We start from the raw sequence: 20,785 nt of genomic DNA, 5'->3' as shown, positions 1-20,785 counted from the left end.
CTGATCACGTCGCGGCGTCCTTTGGCGTCGACGCCGATTTGTGGCGCGACGACGCCGGGCCCATGCCCGACGGGCGCGCCTTGGCAGGCCCCGGCTAAATTTCTTCCGAAATTTTCTAGTTCAACAATAACATCTAAAAACTAAATATTTGAGTTGGTTTGCTTCATTTTCTTTTTGATGAACTGAGCAAATAAAATACAACAATTTACTCCAGACAGAAAAATGTTTTTAATTCGTTTAATGTTTTCAACACACAGTAAGCATTGAAAAGGAAACAGTGGGAGTGGACCTCATCATGGGCAAGTTGTCACTAACTAATGAAATTATTATATTTATTAGGTTAGGGTAACCTTCAGATGTGCTGAAGATTAATCAACAAAACAGATTTACTTATGAAAACATTGAATATTCTTTTGTTATTGAAGACGGAAAATTCAGGGCGAACTATTTTCAAGGCTGTGAAGCTTGATAGGAGTTTCGACCCAAGATGAGACACAAACAAATACAGGCGACTCTTTCCACTGATTGTATTATCAGTGTGGATTATGAAGACTGGGGATCCAGGAGGCCTGTGTGCTTCAGTCTGTTCTGCTTTAGCTGTATGAGATGTCCTGGGTCTCTACCACTTTGATGAGAATCGGCCCTGACCTCCGCCGCTGGTGATTAGCTGCCAGGAAAGAGGATGTTGAAACAGGTGAAACACACATAACTTACTGCTGCTGCTTTGAGGGACTTTGGGTTTATTTATTTATTTATTTTTTCAGAAAGTTTTCAGAGGTCAAAAATGGTCAAAAAGTACAGCAATATTATGATGCCCTCACACTCACTTTTAATGGGTTCTGAGCTCACATGTCTGATGGGTGCTGAGCGGACATTAATAACAGTCTTCTGTCCAAATCTGGTGATGAAAAAGCAGATAGGTATGCAATTGATGGGCATTAAAGATTAAATGCATTTTTACTCATCCTGTTCTAAATCAGCTGATATTTGCCAATATTCATGAATTCACCATACGTCAATCGGAACTGCAACCTTTAACTGGTTCAGAGGGAAATGACTTGCTCCAGCAAGTGCTTTTGTGCTACCCAGTTTTCTTACATTTGTTCACACATAAACATGTTTATGTGTATTGTGTAGGATTTTGTATTATCTTTAATTATGATAACAATTATTAAAAAAAAAAGATAATACATCATTGATGACATTTCCCAAATTTCCCCACGAAGTAACATAATTTGACATGCCAACGTGCTATGATCTTTGCCACAAGAGGGCAGCATTACATCACACTTTAATCTAAGGCAAAAACTGGAAGTACAGTATGTTGTTTCTGACATTCATGTTTTTATGAGAATAATTTCTTAAATAATAAGTTAAGCAAAAAAAAAAATATATTTTTTTTCTGGCTTAACTATTATTTTGTGCAAAGAAAACCTACGTAAAAATAGTTCCAAAATTAAATGAAAGATAAATAACTGATGTGAATCATAAATGGATAGATTTTTAGCAGCTCTCACCTGTCCTCCTCTCCTTCCATCAATTTCATATAAGTGGAAATCTCGATATCCAGGGCCATCTTGATGTTCATAAGTTCCTGGTATTCCCTGATCTGTTTAGCCATGACATGTTTTGCGTCCATCAAAGATTTTTCCAAGTCCTTGATGCGGCCTTTAGCAATAAACACAGCTTGTTCCCCATTTGATTCCACCTCAGTAATGCTGTTCTGAATGCTGTCACACTGTACAAGAAAGAAAAGTGGTGTAAACATGTGTTTTTCAGACTCTATTGTTAGTCATTTTAATAGTAGCAAACGACATGTTGTTCTTTTATATGTGCTTCCGAAGGATTAATATTAAACAAAGAAGTGTGATACTGTGATATATGGTGCTTAAAAGCTCTGACAGACAGCGTTTGGTTTTGCAGTCTTTTTAAATTAGTTAGATCCTTAAATTTAAGACAGAGAGCAATCCTCTCTTCCTCACCTGTGGTTTTATAACATCAATTTCATGCGTCAGGCGACTGATCACTCGGTTCATTTCTGCTATTTCCACCTTGGTGGAACGCAGGTCAGCACCATACTGGTTTGCTTGGGTTGTCATCAGGTCAAACTGGTATCAGTGGGTTGTAGATTGAAGAGAAGGAAACAGTAATTATCATATCAGATGAGTAGCACTAGTGGAAAAAGATCTATCTAATAAACTTTACCAAAGTTTGGGATTTTTAAGGACTAAAGAGAAAAATATTCATACAAACAAATAACATTTTTATAAAGTAATAAATTAAGGCAGTTTTCAAAATTATTTTATTTTTGATTAAAAAAAACATATTAATCTACTAAAGTAAGTAATGTGTATGTATGTTAGAACAGGGCAAAGTACTTTCAGAGAAAAATATATAGTGTTAACTGTGTCTATTTGACCTTCACATATCTCTGTAGGCTCAGCAGATAGAAACTAATGTCAGAGCACAAAACTTATGTGTGTTGAAACACACTTTAACAGACTGTCTGGTGCATTTTTGGCTACATCACGTTTGTTCTTCATTTAGTGAAGCTGCTCACAGTGTGTGGAGTGCTGAAAATGCTGCAACCACAAGTTTATTTTAAAGAGCTTGCTAGGAGTGTGTGCGATGGACTGGTGACATGTCCAGGGTGTACCCCGCCTCTCGCCTGAAATGTCTCGCTGGAGATGGGCACCAGCACCCCTCATGACCCCACTGGGGACAAGGGTGTAAGAAATGGATGGATGTCAGGGGTGTCAATAATTGTGGTGGATTTTGTTAAAAGCAAATAGTTCCAAACTAATTTAGAAATTATGCCACACTGAAATTTTTTTTACTGAAGTTAAAGATAGTTTTTATTCCCCATACCCCCTTCTATTTTCAATGGTACAAATCCTGACATTTTTTATGGTACAAATTCTGAAATTATCTTAATTATTATTATTATTTTTTAATATTTACCAGTAAATCCTAGAAGAAAAAAAGTGTCTTTGTCACCTTTGTCCTGTACCAACGTTCTGTTTCTTCGCGGCTCTGGGCAGCAATTTCCTCATAGTGAGCCTTAACATCAGATACAATCTGATCCATGTTAAGACTGCGGGAGTTGTCCATCTCCACTACCACGGAGGTGTCCTTCAGGCTGCCCTGTAGCTCTCTCATCTCCTTTTATTTAAAAAAAGACAAACAAACAAATACAATAAAATCCCAGTAAAAATCACATCCCTATAAAATTCACTTGTTAAGAGGTGAGGTTACGCACAGCATCATGAACAGCTTTGAGGAAGTTGAATTTGTCAGTAAGACTGGACAACATGGTTTCTAGATCCACCTTAGCGTTGAATCCTGCATCCGTATCCTGGTGACCCAAGAAACATAGACTTTTTAGTCAGTAATATGTATTTTAAATGTTTTGTAATTTCCAAAAATGTTATAATTTTTACAAATATAAAAATGAAAAATGTCATATTTTTTTCACGTGCATGATTTTTACCTTTTTGAGTGCTACAAAGTAAATCTCTGACTCATTCTTCTTGCTGGTCTCTTCTTCATACCTGAAACAACCACAAATATCTTGTGAGTCGTGCTGATCTTACCTCTCTTCAAATGAAATCTGTTTCACAGACAAAAGTTTCCCACTTTGATTTGTAATTGTCCAGCAGACCATTCCAGGAACTTTTCTCCGCCTCAAGACGTTTGCCATCGTTGTGGATGCCTTCCAGCTGTTTTTGCAGGTTGGCGATGTAAGCTTTATACATGAGCTCAGTACTGGAGGAAGAGGCAGCCTGACTCTGCAGGAGCTGCCACTTGGTTTCCAGCATCTTGTTCTGTTGCTCCAACAGTTGGACCTGGAACAGAAGTACGAAGCAGATCCATCCAGTCAGGAAGATTGTTCTTGAACTCAGAAATATCCGCTATGAGGTTAATAATATAAATTTTTCACACATCCTTCACCCACAACAGTGTCTACTGGTGATTTTTGGAGAACTCATTCTTTCTTCCATCCTCCTCACTGCATAATTCCAAGTCAAATCTCCAGTTTTCATTGTTTCTATTAGATTTGCTTTAAACTTTTAGATAATGATCTGACTGTATGTTTGGAGACTATAAAATAATGCACACAACTGCATTACTTCAGCACATGCAGTGAAGTTTCTGAAAGGGCAATGTGACTCACCACTCATGGCCTCCTTCTCTCAGGCTATGAAACCTTTAAGCATTTTAATGGTTTTGGCATCAGGGGAACTTTATATTAAGAGCTGCATAAAAAAACACCTTCAAAGACTAGTTACACTGGGGCTAAGTTATTCTTACAGATTTGTAAAAATGAATAACAGGGCTACTTATTTTTATAATTAATTGCAACCATCACTGATGGCATGTTCTCTCATCTTTCCCATTTTGAAGAGTAGCTAAAAGAAATGAGCCTCATGGTCATACCCCCAAGGGAACAGTCATTGATTGCAGATTTGTTTTTTTAGGGTGAAACCGATTTTTTAAAATCTGTAAACAGGTTTTGATAGGAGACTTTTTTTTTTAGCAGAATTTCCCTCTTACCTTTTTGATGTGTGATGCAAAGCGGTTATTCAGACCTTTAATTTGCTCCTTCTCCTGAGTACGCAGAGCCTGGACTTCAGGATCGATGTCGGTCTTCAGAGGAGTAAGGAGGCTCTTGTTTATGGTGACAGGTTTAATGGGAACCACGTTGTTTGTGGTGCTGGATTTGCGAACTGGGTTGGATCCCATGGACTTGCTGGTGAAGCCTTCAGAGGGGAAACAAAGTCCAGATCGCCTGTTCTTCTTGATCCTCACACTCATGATGGGGTTTGTGCAATGAGGTTTCTGCTAGAAGTTGTGCTGAGTTCAGGTGATGCTGGAGCTCTCTTGTGAACATTTATCTGTTTTCACAAGTTTATACAGCAAAGACCTGGGTGTGGTGTGATTGTGAAGTTGTATGAATGCAGATTTACCAGTCAGACATCTGCCACTTGTTTTGCTCCCACCTACCCCAGCTGTAAAAATGTTTTCCTTCTAATTGTTCCTCTGTAATCTAATCCTGCTTATCAGCTCTGGTTTTGAATCTTAAATGCATTCGAAGTGTATTTTGGATGCAAGAACTCTGGGTGTGTTAAGATTTATAAAGATAAGAAAAATATGAAAGCATCTGTTGGAAGAAAAAAAGATTAAGAAGGCTATGTTATTATATACATCAGGTGGTAAACAGAAAACTGCATAAACAGTGGAAGTATGATTAAATAATATTAATATGAATCATCTAACATCTTTCTTTTGAACAAAAAGGGAATTTGATAGCAGGTCGTGTTTCTGTTCTTGACGTATCCGTTTCAACAAATCCAGTTATGGTTCAAAGATAAAAGACACAGAGCCACGACATCTTTCAGACACACCTTTCAGTTTTGACGGCTTAAATGAGACAAAGCAAAGCCCTAACGCACGCCACCCAAAACCTGTTAGGAATTTTGGTATCTTAACATCTTCAAGCTTTTTCTCTTCACTGTGGATTTGTTTGTTGTTTTCTTTACATACGTCAGATACATTTTCTGTCGTTTGTTTTGATACCCCTAAATAAAATCCACTGACTTAGAGAGTCCTGGAGGCAGAACTCTCCAAGTTCATAATTAGAATTACTTATCATTTTTACTTAGTGTGAATCTTAACGTCAGCATACATGCACCTGTGAATAAAGGCCTCAGAGGTTAGTTGGAGAACTTTGCTGAAAAACAGCTTCATGAGGACAAAAGTACACAGCAAATGGATAAAATTGTGGAGAAAACTAAAGCAGGGGTAAGTAATTAAAGATAATCTCAAGTTTTACAGAGGAGTGGACAACAATTTCAGTTTCTAGATGAGGAAAGTTGATAGACTGATATGTCAAAAGACTTGCAGATACCCTACTAAAAGTGGTTCTACAAAGTATTGACAAAATGCAGGCACCACTTTAAGAATAATAGTATAAACAAGTCTTAAAACTATATTGTATTTTCCTTGCACTTCATATGCACTACTTTATGTTGATTTTGCACACAATTCTTCCCAAAATGTGATGGCGTTTATGGTTTTGACCTGTTTTGTGAAACATTTCATTGTAGATCTTTGTTCTTGTTACAGTTTGTGTTTGTTTTTCTCAGCAGGTTTTGCTTCCTGCTCTCCTCCCCCCTGCTCTCAGGTATTTATTATCGCACATCGTGTTATTATCTCCCTCACTATACATCCATACTTTTTGCTGCACTGTGTCGGATCCCCTTTGTTTATGTGTTCCTGCCATGGCAGTCGGGCAGCATTTTTTGTTTTTGCTCAGTTCTTATACTTCCACTTGTTTATCTTTCAAAATAAAAGTATTTAGCTCCACTATGTGGCTGTTGAGCCCAGGATTTGAGTCTTTTCTTCACATGGATTATGGGTGAATAGAATGTGGCCTTGGGAGGATTTTCCACACCACCATAGTCTAGAATTTGAAGGCAAGGTGTTGTTTTAAGTAATTTGACTGGTTTATATGTAAGGTTCCAGTTTGTTTGTGCGTACTAGTACACACATACAAACTTGTATATTACATACATGTAAGGTGCAAGGAAAAACAAACAGACGGCAAACTACCTCAAAAATATGGAAAGAATCATTGCAATTCAGAAACAAGGAGCAAATCATCAGTTGTCCGCAGCAGTAATTAGATGCATTCATGAGGTTGCAGATATGACAGCTACTGTGATTTCTTTTGTCACAATCCATTGGTTGGTTGGCTGAATGTGCTCACCACTGTTTGGTGTTTCTCTATGGTTTGGCTCTCATTATGGTTCAATGAAACTCCAAAGCTTTAGAAGTAACTTTGTAATCCTCTCCAGACTGAAGGATCTCAACATCTTTACTTCTCATCTGTTTTTTGTTTTTTTAATTCAGGACATAAAGTGGTTGGTTTTGAGATCTGGTTAGAGCTCTTCAAATAATGTCTTACTTCTCTTTAGTAAAGTCAATCAGACATGTGGTCAATCAAAGGAAATTTATTATTTAACAAACAGCTATTCGATTTTTACAAAGGTTGATCTAGATAGCTTTTTAAAAACAAAATAAATAAATAAAAAACATCACTCCAAAACCAACTTTTGTAGTTACTTGGGTTATCTACGTGTAATTTTAAAAATATATTTGATAATCTGAAACATTTAAGTGAAATGGAAAAGAAAAGAAAAACAAAATAAATATGTAAAGGGACAAAGGCTGTTTGACAGCACTGTATGTTGTCAAAAATAAAAAGCTGTAGTGCAGCTTTACGTAGAAAGTCGTAACCAAGTAATATCAGTCAAATGCAGCTGATTAAATTAGCAAAAGGAAGGATGAGCACCTTTGTAAAAACTGAGGTTTTGTCAGTTTTCTATATGGCACACAGATTGGGTTAATGTAAGACCAGTGAGGAAGCATGGTGGTGAATGGGTGATGATTTGGTCAAAATACTCTAATGTCAATAGTGAAGTTGTGTGAACTGAAATTTGCTGTCGTGTCTAGACTTAGTTTAATAGCACTGAGACAATTTTAAGATGGAAGGTGAGGTTATTTTCTTTTTTAACATTTCTTCTTTGCACAGTAACTTTGAAGTTAACCAGCCTTAATCACCATCAGCTGAACAATAGAACCTGTCAGGCCACTTGCTGTCAAAATGTACTAGCTCTCTACAAATGATCCATCTTGTCCTCGTGATGGCGACAAACCAATCATCTGTCTACCTTTGAAAAAAAAAAAACCCCGGTAGAGACAAGTTTCTCATAGAACTGGATACAAATTAATGCTGAAGACCAGTACTGCCTGCTGCTGAGGAGAAGACATTTATACAGTGTGTGTACATTACCAGAGGTAATTCAAGTTAGGGATTCAAAAAGTATAATTTTAAATATATGTTTTAGGAAACTGTTTTCCCTTCTCTTGTCAGGCATGAAGATCGCTTCATTCAACGCAGAGAGGTTTAGAGAGACTAAAGTTTCAGACCCAGACGTCCTGTCAACTCTTGTTAAGGTAAAAAAAATCAGACATGGCTGCTTTCCGAAGCTCCATGTGTTTTATCGGGCAGCAGAGACCCTGTGATCAACTCATCACGTCATCACAACTATATTTACAAAGGGCCTTTTAAATCTAGTCACTGATGTATTTTTGGAGAGCAGCCAGGAGTAGTTTTAAATCTGAAAATGAAAATCCTTCAAACTAATTAAGTGATAACAGTTCAATGCTTTATGAAGACCTTCAAAGAAAGAAATAGAAACCATCAATGTCACGCATTAGTTAGAACCCGGGTAGGTTTTATTCCACTGTAGATCCTGTATTGTAACAGAAGCCTTTGCCTTTTATAGATTGTGTCTCAATATGACATCATAGTTGTTCTGGAGGTGGTGGGTGTGAGTGGGGCCTCCATCAAGCTGTTTCTGACAGAACAGATGACTGTATGTTTTTATTTTTGCACTTTAAGCCAAACTGAAAAAAATATCACTGCCTTTGTGAGTAGAAAAATAACATTGAGGGTATTTCAGGGTGAACACGTCCCACCACTATGCCCTGCAGCTCAGCGCCCGTCTGGGAAGGACCAGATACAAGGAGCAGTTTATGTTTCTCTACAGGTAAATGCCATCGCTGTCTTGACTATTTCAGCGCTGCAATACAGAGTTGTTTAAACAAAACATTTTCATTCAATTTTCAGGGATGACATGGTGGATCTGATTGACTCCTATCAATATGAAGACAATCAGGAGAACGACGTGGATGCATTTTTAAGGGAGCCTTACATTCTCTACTTCAAACTTCACAACACGGGTCAGCTTCTGCAGCTCATCTTTTAACACAAACAGGAGGCTTTGTGTGTCAGAGTTTCAAGATTTAATGCTCTTGGTGTGGTGTCTGCTGTTTGTCTGAGTCATGTCTGCATGACCGTGTCTGTTTCTCCTGTGTGAATAAAGGAGATTTATTTTGACATGTTAGCAGATGGAAGAAATAGCAAGTTCGTCAGGTTTGTGCGCTCTCCTGCCACACATACAGTTTCGTGCATGTTACGTATTTGTTGCAGTGCTGAAGGATTTGGTGCTGATCCAAGTTCGTGCCACACCGCAGGACTCAGAGAAAGAACTGGATGAGCTGTATGATGTCTTCCTAATGGCCAGAGACAAATGGGAAACTGATGTAAGAATATGAGCTCATTTGACACAAACTCTGCCACATCACGGTGTTATCAGTGCTAACTGATGTAAGATTTACCTCACATCAGTGAACCACAAACTTTTTGGGAACTCTATGATGTAATAATACAAGACAAAGTAGCACAAAGCTCTGAAACTCAAGAAAAATGTAACTTAAGAAAAAAGAATAAATAAATTAGAAAAGTGTAGTGTGTATTTCAGCGACATTTACTTTCATACCCTCCAATGAACCCAACTGCCATCAGGAATCACCTAATCAGAATCCATGTGTAATTTAACCTCAGTACAAATTAGTCAACTAAGAGTATAATGAAGACAAAGTCATGCAGCAGACAAGTCAAAGATAAAGTAAAGTGAGGTTATAACATCATAACCCCTTCCACAAATTCTCTGAAGTCATCAGAGCAGTGGTGGTTGATCACCATCGCAATCCACACTTTTCATCTTTGAGTTGCATGTCTCACTTTTCTTCCACTTCACAATGCACTACTTTGGATTGATCTGTCTCGAAAAACAACCAATAAGCACACTGAAATTTGTGTTTGTAATATGATAAAATGTAAATTTCAGAGGGCATAAATAATTCATAGAGCTCTGCAATAAATGGTTTAATTTGCTTTTATTTCCCTTTCTTTCTAGAATGTAATGATCCTGGGAGACTTCAGAGCAGATGGTGCCTCTGTCACCGACAAACAAATGCAAAACATTCGAATACGCAGTGATAGAAATGTCCACTGGCTAATTGGTGATGATGTGGATACAACTTCAGCGACAACAAATAATCACACCTACGACAGGCAAGGTTTATTTTTAGAGAGCTTATGACAGACATTGTGCCTTTAGTTCACAAGCTAAAAACCACAAGTTTAAATAAGAAACCTTGTTTCTTATGCAGGATTGTTGTGTATGGAGATGACCTGCTGGCAACCATCGTGCCAAACTCTGCCAAGGCCTTCAATTTCCAGAAAGAGTTTAACCTGACAAATAAAATGGTGAGATGTCATGCTAAGCTTAAGACTTTTCCTTTTAAATATTTCCCTGACTTAATGCAAACATGCTCCAATAGGAGCTCAAAGTCAGCGATCATTATCCGGTTGAGGACTAATTAATCAGTGCATCTCCTTTCTGGCTGGCAAGATGTGGAATCGCTACAGCATCAGTTAGCAGAGCTGCAACAGGTAATAATTCAATTGTAATTTATTCCATCTGCAAAGTGTTAAAAGGAAGTTAAATGAATATTTACTTAATAATTGCTTCCTCTGAACTTCTGCAGTTGTGCTTGAGGGTGAGGCTGGAGTTCAAATATGCATGGAATTTGGGAGCGTCTCTTACCTTGGAAAATGTTTATATTTGTGATGTGTTCAGTTAAAAGTTGCTGTTGCATTAATGAATTTGAGGATTGACATGGATCATTGTAAACCAAAAGTATTTATTAAAGGAAATCCTTTTGCCTTACTTAACTTAAAGACTACAGAAAAAATGAGAGGGCAATAAAAACACATTATGTGCTATAAACTCAAAGCTACAGGTTGAACTTCTTGAAGAAGACACCCTCAATGAAGCAGAGTATTGGAAGATAAAAAAATAGTTTCGATTAGGTCCATGTTTGAATGATTTCAGTCAAAGAAACATGATTTATCAAAAAATTGAAAGTCTTAGGGAATGACCTATTCAAAGCTCAGACCTTGTCTTGTTTGAAAACCTTTCATAAAAGGAACAGATTATTTTGGGTGCAAAATGTTGTCAAGAAAATAAAAGTTGAGCAGAACAGGACATTGCTCATAATAAGAACTATTGTTCGTCTGTCAAAAAACTTGTAATTTTTTGCACTGCAGTAAAAATCTGCATATTGTTTATTTCTGCTCTGTATGTTTTCTGTGCTGAAATGGGACCTTTCATACCAGGCTCTTATGTCTGCTGATTGATTCAGCTTGTTGTGAAAATGGTGTAGTTGTCAATCAAGTTGCTGCCGCAGGTTATTACATAGAAATGAAAAAAGAAAACGAATTAGAAATGTGATGTGTTTTTTTTTACATTCCTGGAAGACTGCCAGTCCTTCCACGCAGCCTTTCCACGGACTAAATGAACTGCCTAACAGGCTTCTATTTCTTTGTAGTGCTACAGCATGCCTTTGTGTTCAGTCAGATCTGGCAGAACTTCACTGTCTCTGTACTGATCACATTTTTCATATTTTCTGATCATGACTAACCCAGAAGTTAAAATAAATAAAACTGATTATACAGTTGGTAACTTTGACTTATTAGTATAAATGATAATAAAAGCCAATAAAAAATAGTAAATGCATTTGAACTTAAAAGGGAAAATTAAAAACACAATTTTCTAGTCGCAGATGTTTTAAAATGAATTTCCCTGTATTTTTGTTCTCAGGGAGTTTGAAGGATGAAGTGATGAGCTTGCAGACAGAAATCCTGCTGCTGCAGCGAGAAAAGTTTCAGCTTCAGATCTCCTATTTGAAAAAGAAACTTGCCTCAGTTGAATGAATGAAGTGACTAGTAGATTTCAAATACCACTGTTTTATTTATTATGTAGTATCCATCCATTCATCCATCGATCCATCCGTCCATCCATCCATGTATATAGTATGTAGCAAAAAATATCCCCTAAAGCAAAAGTATTTATTAAAGGAAATACTTTTGCCTTATTTAAATTAAAAGCTACAGTGTGGACTAATTTGATTATTTTAAAACCTTAAACTTTCCCACACATTCAAACTTTCCAATGTCCATGAATTATTTTAAACATGCTCCTTTACTGTAAGTAAAACATATAAATAATTTATTTGTTTGCTGGGACATCTATATTGAGCACATGAAACATGCTGAAGTTAACACTTTTGCTGTAAGTCACCAAGCAAAATGCTGAGCATAATGTTCTGATCACGTTCAGTTGTAATTGTTCACAAAACAGCAAGAAAAATAAAGATAAAAACGGAAAATATATTTAAACAATAAATAGCCAATATTTTATACCTATATCTTTTTGTCTTTGTACAATTGTGTTTTAAAATCTTGTTTTGAGGACGATTGAACGCATTGACATGTGCTGCATTCAAGTTACACAAGTTAGCTCGATTATTCCCAAATTATAGAGAAAAAAAACTCGGTCTGTTAAATTAACTCTTGTAAAAAATATTCTTTTAGTATCTAAATAAAAAGATACAAAAATTTCGAAATTATTTGTAACATTACCGTAGAATTAACAACATATCTCACACGTGTTCTTGTCTCGGCTTCTCGGGTTATGACATTTCCGTAAGTCAACTGAAGTAACCTTGGTAGTCACGTGACCGGTGTTATGCCCAAAAATGCATGCCTGCCGAGAATTGCATCCCCTGTCGCGGGAGCGCGCATCTTTCTAAACTCTCGCATTTTAATGAGGAAACGGACTGAAATATGACCGAAGACGAAACTTTTAAAGATATTCGTAACAATATCACGTTTCTTAAACATGTCAGCCTTAAAACGATGGGTTTTATATCGCAGATTAATTGAAATAAATACGGTTTTTACACATTTATTGAGACAAATGAGTCGAACGTTTTTCAGTCCGTGTCTGAAGAAAATGCTCTCCGCATTTGGTTTGAAATTTCCCGATTTTTCTTTTAACATCATATTAGCTTAAAGTATTACAAAACAGAGGCCCATTATGTAGAACATTTTATATCATGCTTAACTGTCTAGCATATTAATGTAGAGGGGATGCATTTTAATGACTGAGCCTGCCAATATTTGTATCCCCTGTCTATTGTTGATATGAAACGTAAAGCAGTTGCACAGAGAATAAGTGTCATTACGTAGAAAAGGTGAAGTCCCTCTTAACTCTTTATTTTTTCAAGTTAGCAGAGGGATGCATTTTCTGGCATAGCAAATTATTACCTTGCCAATATATGTAGGCCTTATATATTTTCCACAAATATAATTCTACTGATACAAAATGTATACCAGCAGTTCATAAAACAAGTGTGATTGTATAGAAAAAGTAATTTCACTCTTGACTCTTTATTTCTCCATGTAAGCAGGGGATGCATGTACAGCAAAGCCTATTATTAGCCTGCCAAAATATGCATGGCCTCTCCATGTTCTTCAAATATTATCCTATCGATATAAAACCCATACCAGTAATTCATAGAACATCTCTGATTATGTAGAAAAGGTGAAATCCCTCTTTAATTCTTTATTTATCCAAGTTAGCAGGGGATGCATTTTTTGGCAATATGGATGTCGAGCCTGCCAAAATATGCATGCCCTATCTATTTTTCTCAAATTTTATCCTATTGCTATGAAACTTATACCAGCAGTTCATACAACTACTCTGATTATGTAGAAAAAGTTATTTCACTATAAACTCTTTATTTATCCAAGTTAGCAGGGGATGCATTTTTTGGCAATATGGATGTCGAGCCTGCCAAAATATGCATGCCCTATCTATTTTTCTCAAATATAATCCTATTGATATGAAACTTATACCAGTAGCTCATAGAACATGTGTGATTATGTAGAAAAAGTTATTCCACTTTTAACACTTTATTTCTCCATTTTAGAAGGGGATGCATTTTACAGCAAAGCCTATTATTAGCCTGCCAAAATATGCATGCCCTACCTATTTTCCTCAAATGTTATCCTATTGCTATGAAATTCATACCAGCTGTTCATACAACTACTCTGATTATGTAGAAAAAGTTATTTCACTCTAAACTCTTTATTTATCCAAGTTAGCAGGGGATGCATTTTTTGGCAATATGGATGTCGAGCCTGCCAAAATATGCATGCCCTACCTATTTTCCTCAAATGTTATCCTATTGCTATGAAATTCATACCAGCTGTTCATACAACTACTCTGATTATGTAGAAAAAGTTATTTCACTCTAAACTCTTTATTTATCCAAGTTAGCAGGGGATGCATTTTTTGGCAATATGGATGTCGAGCCTGCCAAAATATGCATGCCCTACCTATTTTCCTCAAATGTTATCCTATTGCTATGAAATTCATACCAGCTGTTCATACAACTACTCTGATTATGTAGAAAAAGTTATTTCACTCTAAACTCTTTATTTATCCAAGTTAGCAGGGGATGCATTTTTTGGCAATATGGATGTCGAGCCTGCCAAAATATGCATGCCCTACCTATTTTCCTCAAATGTTATCCTATTGCTATGAAATTCATACCAGCTGTTCATACAACTACTCTGATTATGTAGAAAAAGTTATTTCACTCTAAACTCTTTATTTATCCAAGTTAGCAGGGGATGCATTTTTTGGCAATATGGATGTCGAGCCTGCCAAAATATGCATGCCCTACCTATTTTCCTCAAATGTTATCCTATTGCTATGAAATTCATACCAGCTGTTCATACAACTACTCTGATTATGTAGAAAAAGTTATTTCACTCTAAACTCTTTATTTATCCAAGTTAGCAGGGATGCATTTTTTGGCAATATGGATGTCGAGCCTGCCAAAATATGCATGCCCTACCTATTTTCCTCAAATGTTATCCTATTGCTATGAAATTCATACCAGCTGTTCATACAACTACTCTGATTATGTAGAAAAAGTTATTTCACTCTAAACTCTTTATTTATCCAAGTTAGCAGGGGATGCATTTTTTGGCAATATGGATGTCGAGCCTGCCAAAATATGCATGCCCTACCTATTTTCCTCAAATGTTATCCTATTGCTATGAAATTCATACCAGCTGTTCATACAACTACTCTGATTATGTAGAAAAAGTTATTTCACTCTAAACTCTTTATTTATCCAAGTTAGCAGGGGATGCATTTTTTGGCAATATGGATGTCGAGCCTGCCAAAATATGCATGCCCTACCTATTTTCCTCAAATGTTATCCTATTGCTATGAAATTCATACCAGCTGTTCATACAACTACTCTGATTATGTAGAAAAAGTTATTTCACTCTAAACTCTTTATTTATCCAAGTTAGCAGGGGATGCATTTTTTGGCAATATGGATGTCGAGCCTGCCAAAATATGCATGCCCTACCTATTTTCCTCAAATGTTATCCTATTGCTATGAAATTCATACCAGCTGTTCATACAACTACTCTGATTATGTAGAAAAAGTTATTTCACTCTAAACTCTTTATTTATCCAAGTTAGCAGGGGATGCATTTTTTGGCAATATGGATGTCGAGCCTGCCAAAATATGCATGCCCTACCTATTTTCCTCAAATGTTATCCTATTGCTATGAAATTCATACCAGCTGTTCATACAACTACTCTGATTATGTAGAAAAAGTTATTTCACTCTAAACTCTTTATTTATCCAAGTTAGCAGGGGATGCATTTTTTGGCAATATGGATGTCGAGCCTGCCAAAATATGCATGCCCTACCTATTTTCCTCAAATGTTATCCTATTGCTATGAAATTCATACCAGCTGTTCATACAACTACTCTGATTATGTAGAAAAAGTTATTTCACTCTAAACTCTTTATTTATCCAAGTTAGCAGGGGATGCATTTTTTGGCAATATGGATGTCGAGCCTGCCAAAATATGCATGCCCTACCTATTTTCCTCAAATTTTATCCTATTGATTTAAAACTTATATCAGCAGTTCATAGAACAAGTGTGATTTTGTAGAAAAAGTTATTTCACTGTAAACTCTTTATTTCTCCATTTTAGCAGGGGATGCATTTTACGGCAGAGCCTATTATTAGCCTGCCAAAATATGCATGCCCCCTCTATTTTTCTCAAATATAATCCTATTGATATGAAACTTATACCAGCAGTTCATAGAACAAGTGTGATTATGTAGAAAAAGTTATTCCACTCTTAACTCTTTATTTCTCCATTTTAGAAGGGGATGCATTTTACGGCAGAGCCTATTATTAGCCTGCCAAAATATGCATGCCCCCTCTATTTTTCTCAAATATAATCCTATTGATATGAAACTTATACCAGCAGTTCATAGAACAAGTGTGATTATGTAGAAAAAGTTATTCCACTCTTAACTCTTTATTTCTCTATTTTAGCAGGGGATGCATTTTACGGCAGAGCCTATTATTAGCCTGCCAAAATATGCATGCCCCCTCTATTTTTCTCAAATATAATCCTATTGATATGAAACGTATACCAGTAGGTCATAGAACATGTGTGATTATGTAGAAAAAGCTATTTCACTCTAAACTCTTTATTTCTCCATTTTAGCAGGGGATGCATTTTACGGCAGAGCCTATTATTAGCCTGCCAAAATATGCATGTCCCCTCTATTTTTCCTCAAATGTTATCCTATTGATATGAAACTCATACCAGTAGCTAAGAGGATAAGTGTAATTATGTAGAAAAGGTAAAATCCCTCTTGACTCTTTATTTTTTCAAGCTAGGAGGGGGATGCATTTCTTGGCAATATCGAATTTGAGCCTGCCGATATTTGCATGCCATACCTATTTTCCCCAAATATCATCCTATTGATATAAAACTCATACCAGCAGTTAAGGGAACAAATGTGATTATGTAGAAAATGTTATTTCTTTATTATCGCTATTGCAAGGATACTGAAGGAAATAAATCTGACAATGCATCTTTGCTAAATGTAAAGCATGCACAAACCATTCTTATTTTGGTTTAACATAAAAATTAAATCACTTTGTTTTCATTAATTTCAACAAAAGAATATTCATAACAAAAGGTTTCCTTAACTCACTTGGAGAGTCCCAAAAAGATGTGAAGAGGTGCTTGGAAGTAACAAGGTGAGAAAAACAAGAACAATTATTGTTTATTATAATAAAAAATGTCATAATTGGATAACTAGAATGTTAATTTAACATTTTATCCTCTCAACAAGGACATTTATGAGAAGCAAAGGGATGAAAGTGTCAATGTGGAAATGTGAAACAGTATAACATGCCATCCAGGAAGGTGTGGTTTCATGTGGTGTGTTTGCCCTTAAAGTAAGTGCTGTTTAAATATATATATATATATATGTATATATACATGGATGCACATGGTCCTCCAGAATGGTTCGGTAGTCCTTGGCAGTGACGCGCCCATCTAGCACAAGTATGGAGCCAAGGGAATGCCATGATATGGCAGCCCAAACCATCACTGAGCCACCCCCATGCTTCACTCTGGGCATGCAACAGTCTGGGTGGTACTCTTCTTTGGGGCTTCTCCACACTGTAACTCTCCCGGATGTGGGGAAAACAGTAAAGGTGGACTCATCAGAGAACAATACATGTTTCATATTGTCCACAGCCCAAAATTTGCGTTTCTCGCACCATTGAAACCGACGTTTGGCATTGGCACGAGTGACCAAAGGTTTGGCTATAGCAGCCCGGCCGTGTATATTGACCCTGTGGTGCTCCCGACGGACAGTTTTGGTGGAAACAGGGGAGTTGAGGTGCACATTTAATTCTGCCGTGATTTGGGCAGCTGTGGTTTTATGTTTTTATATACAGTATATATATATATATATATATATATATATATATATATATATATATATATATATATATATATATATATATATATATATATATATATATATATATATACAGTACAGACCAAAAGTTTGGACACAACTGTGTGTCCAAACTTTTGGTCTGTACTGTATATACTTGACTATGATTACTTATATTTCTTATGTAATGTAGAACATTGCCTGTTTACAAATCAATTTATATAACCTTTATGTGTACTGTTCTGTCTCTTTCCACATACATGTATATCTATCTATGTCTGAAGATAGATAGAATTATATATCAATATATTGGTATACATGCTTGTTTACGTTTTTGATGTTGTGAAAAAAAGATTAATATGAAAGTGGTTTTCTAATAATCACATTGCCATTAATCTAATGCTATTTTGTAGGAGTAGAACTTTTAAGATGATGAACAGCTTTGGCTTAACAACTTAAACTGTGCATTTCTGCCTGAAATATAATGTAGTTTATGAATTATATTGCTTTATTACATGGTTGATTTATTTTAATGACAATGGAAAGAGTCTGAAATAAGTATAGCAAAAATGTCTAATTATTCATAAATGTCATGACCTCTATATGACAATCTAATACTTTGACAAATATTTTGTCTTTGTAATGAGTCCGCTGTTACTCTTCTTTCTTTTTTCAAAAAAATATATTTGCCTTTACGGTTTGCAGAGTGCATACTGGAAAACAAGGACCAGAACTTTCCATCAACAGCAGAAGCTGTTAATACCATGCGACTCAACATTTCTTCCACACTTCTCTCAGAATCAGGTGTCTTTTGACATGTTTTTTATTCAGTTCCTATGTGGGTGGGATACTATGTTGTGTGTAAAATCATGCACGCACAAAAAAATTGTGTTAGGTCAGCTATTTTATCTAATTAGAAATATTAAAATATTGAACTTTGCAGATGTGTGAAGTACAATCAGGTCAGTGTTTATGTCAAATTCAATTAGTGAAGAACATTTCAATACACCTGGCCTTGATCTCTAATAAATAAATTACACATAACACAGCCCAATAACTGTTGAGGCAAAAAACATAATCAACAAACTTAAAATTGTTCTAGGATACAATTACGTACACTTTTCTTGAGTAGCTTTAATGTAACTTAATAAACAAAAAGGACTTGCAGTTTGTGAAAGTACAAAACTGGAATGAGATGTATTATGTGAACCATTATATTCATTACTGTGTTTTCATAAAATTAACATTTACAAAATGACAAATTTCACAAGATGTACACACATATATATGTAGACATATTAAAATTTTCTGAATGCCATTTTTATACCTTCAGTGGCTTAAGTTGGAGAAAATTATAAAAAAGTAAACACTAAGTGATGCTTTCTTTTACCATAAATCCCAGAAATACCTTAAATACATGTGTGTTTCAATTCATAAATAGACAGACAATATGCCAATATGATGTACAGTTTCTATTACTTGTATTTGTTTATGAGACCAGACATTATCAAAAAGGGATGATTAGACAACTGAGATCTACACAGAGGATTATTGTTCCACTTTCAAAAGAACACTAACAAATGGAATTATTTAAAAGAAAAAAAAAACGCAAAAAATACCATTAAGATTGTTTTATAACATTGATTTAAAGATGCGGTTTGTTTTTCTGTAGAGTCAGTGGAGACTCTACAGACTCTGCAGACACTGTGACAGTGAGGACACAGAAGATCACATGTGGGTAAGACAACAATGTAATGCAGTGAAAAATCAATTCAAGCAAACCATATACCATCCTTAAAATAGTTGCAAAGTATGTAGATATACAAAAATAAATCATAATAAAATAAATAAACACCCAAGGCAGGTAAGTGGGAAGTAGCTTAAGTTTTTTTTTTTTTTAAGTACAGTCGTAAAACATTAAACACAGTTGCTTGTGGTCCTAGAATTTTTTTATCTCCATACATGTCAGGAACATGCTGTCATCTCCTCAAATAAAGTTCTACCAATCATATATTGATAATTAAGAAGAAGCTTTATGTTGACAAAACCCAAAATCACCTTCAGTAAACAGATAAGGAGCTAAAAGAAAACATTCTTTATGTTGTTATTTGACCATTTTGTATTATTTATTTACAGATCACATGTGACAGATGCAACTGGTGGTACCACCAAGGCTGCATTAAGGTCCCACAAACCGAAACAGACTACTGCTGTGCAATGTGTTTATAGATTTTATGTTTGTACCAATCTAAATCTTTAATGACTGCAGTTCAGTGGATTTTCAGTTTAAACATGTGACATAATTTTTGTTGACTTAATTGGTTTTCCAAAGATTTTTGTTATGAATATTCTTTTGTTGAAATTAATGAAAACAAAGTGATTTAATTTTTATGTTAAACCAAAATAAGAATGGTTTGTGCATGCTTTACATTTAGCAAAGATGCATTGTCAGATTTATTTCCTTCAGTATCCTTGCAATAGCGATAATAAAGAAATAACATTTTCTACATAATCACATTTGTTCCCTTAACTGCTGGTATGAGTTTTATATCAATAGGATGATATTTGGGGAAAATAGGTATGGCATGCAAATATCGGCAGGCTCAAATTCGATATTGCCAAGAAATGCATCCCCCTCCTAGCTTGAAAAAATAAAGAGTCAAGAGGGATTTTACCTTTTCTACATAATTACACTTATCCTCTTAGCTACTGGTATGAGTTTCATATCAATAGGATAACATTTGAGGAAAAATAGAGGGGACATGCATATTTTGGCAGGCTAATAATAGGCTCTGCCGTAAAATGCATCCCCTGCTAAAATGGAGAAATAAAGAGTTTAGAGTGAAATAGCTTTTTCTACATAATCACACATGTTCTATGACCTACTGGTATACGTTTCATATCAGTAGGATAATATTTGAGAAAAATAGAGGGGGCATGCATATTTTGGCAGGCTAATAATAGGCTCTGCCAAAAAATGCATCCCCTGCTAACTTGGATAAATAAAGAGTTTAGAGTGAAATAGCTTTTTCTACATAATCACACTTGTTCTATGAACTACTGGTATAAGTTTCATATCAATAGGATTATATTTGAGAAAAATAGAGGGGGCATGCATATTTTGGCAGGCTAATAATAGGCTTTGCCGTAAAATGCATCC

At 35.7% G+C, this 20,785-nt stretch overlaps 2 protein-coding genes across 2 annotated transcripts; one reads left to right on the top strand and one right to left on the bottom strand.

Moving 5' to 3' along the window:
• Positions 1 to 214: 214 nt before the first annotated feature.
• LOC102231394 (keratin, type II cytoskeletal 8-like) lies at positions 215 to 4,911 on the bottom strand. Its single transcript, XM_005816698.3, has 9 exons — positions 4,555 to 4,911; positions 3,637 to 3,845; positions 3,491 to 3,551; positions 3,260 to 3,355; positions 2,998 to 3,162; positions 1,983 to 2,108; positions 1,518 to 1,738; positions 828 to 898; positions 215 to 667 (listed from the first exon to the last, which is right to left on the bottom strand). The coding sequence occupies exons 1-9, from the start codon at positions 4,813 to 4,815 to the stop codon at positions 594 to 596; spliced, it is 1,284 nt and encodes a 427-aa protein (XP_005816755.2). The 5' UTR covers positions 4,816 to 4,911; the 3' UTR covers positions 215 to 593.
• A 2,898-nt stretch (positions 4,912 to 7,809) lies between these two features.
• LOC102231658 (deoxyribonuclease-1-like) lies at positions 7,810 to 11,744 on the top strand. The gene is made up of 11 exons (XM_023342069.1): positions 7,810 to 7,860; positions 7,937 to 8,019; positions 8,352 to 8,445; positions 8,519 to 8,615; positions 8,696 to 8,808; positions 9,059 to 9,171; positions 9,828 to 9,985; positions 10,084 to 10,180; positions 10,255 to 10,281; positions 11,330 to 11,357; positions 11,577 to 11,744. The coding sequence occupies exons 2-11, from the start codon at positions 7,939 to 7,941 to the stop codon at positions 11,687 to 11,689; spliced, it is 921 nt and encodes a 306-aa protein (XP_023197837.1). The 5' UTR covers positions 7,810 to 7,860; positions 7,937 to 7,938; the 3' UTR covers positions 11,690 to 11,744.
• Positions 11,745 to 20,785: the final 9,041 nt, after the last annotated feature.

The sequence above is a fragment of the Xiphophorus maculatus genome, chromosome 1 (assembly GCF_002775205.1).
Source record: "Xiphophorus maculatus strain JP 163 A chromosome 1, X_maculatus-5.0-male, whole genome shotgun sequence".
Lineage (NCBI taxonomy): Eukaryota > Metazoa > Chordata > Actinopteri > Cyprinodontiformes > Poeciliidae > Xiphophorus > Xiphophorus maculatus.
This window is presented reverse-complemented; position numbering and strand designations above follow the sequence as displayed.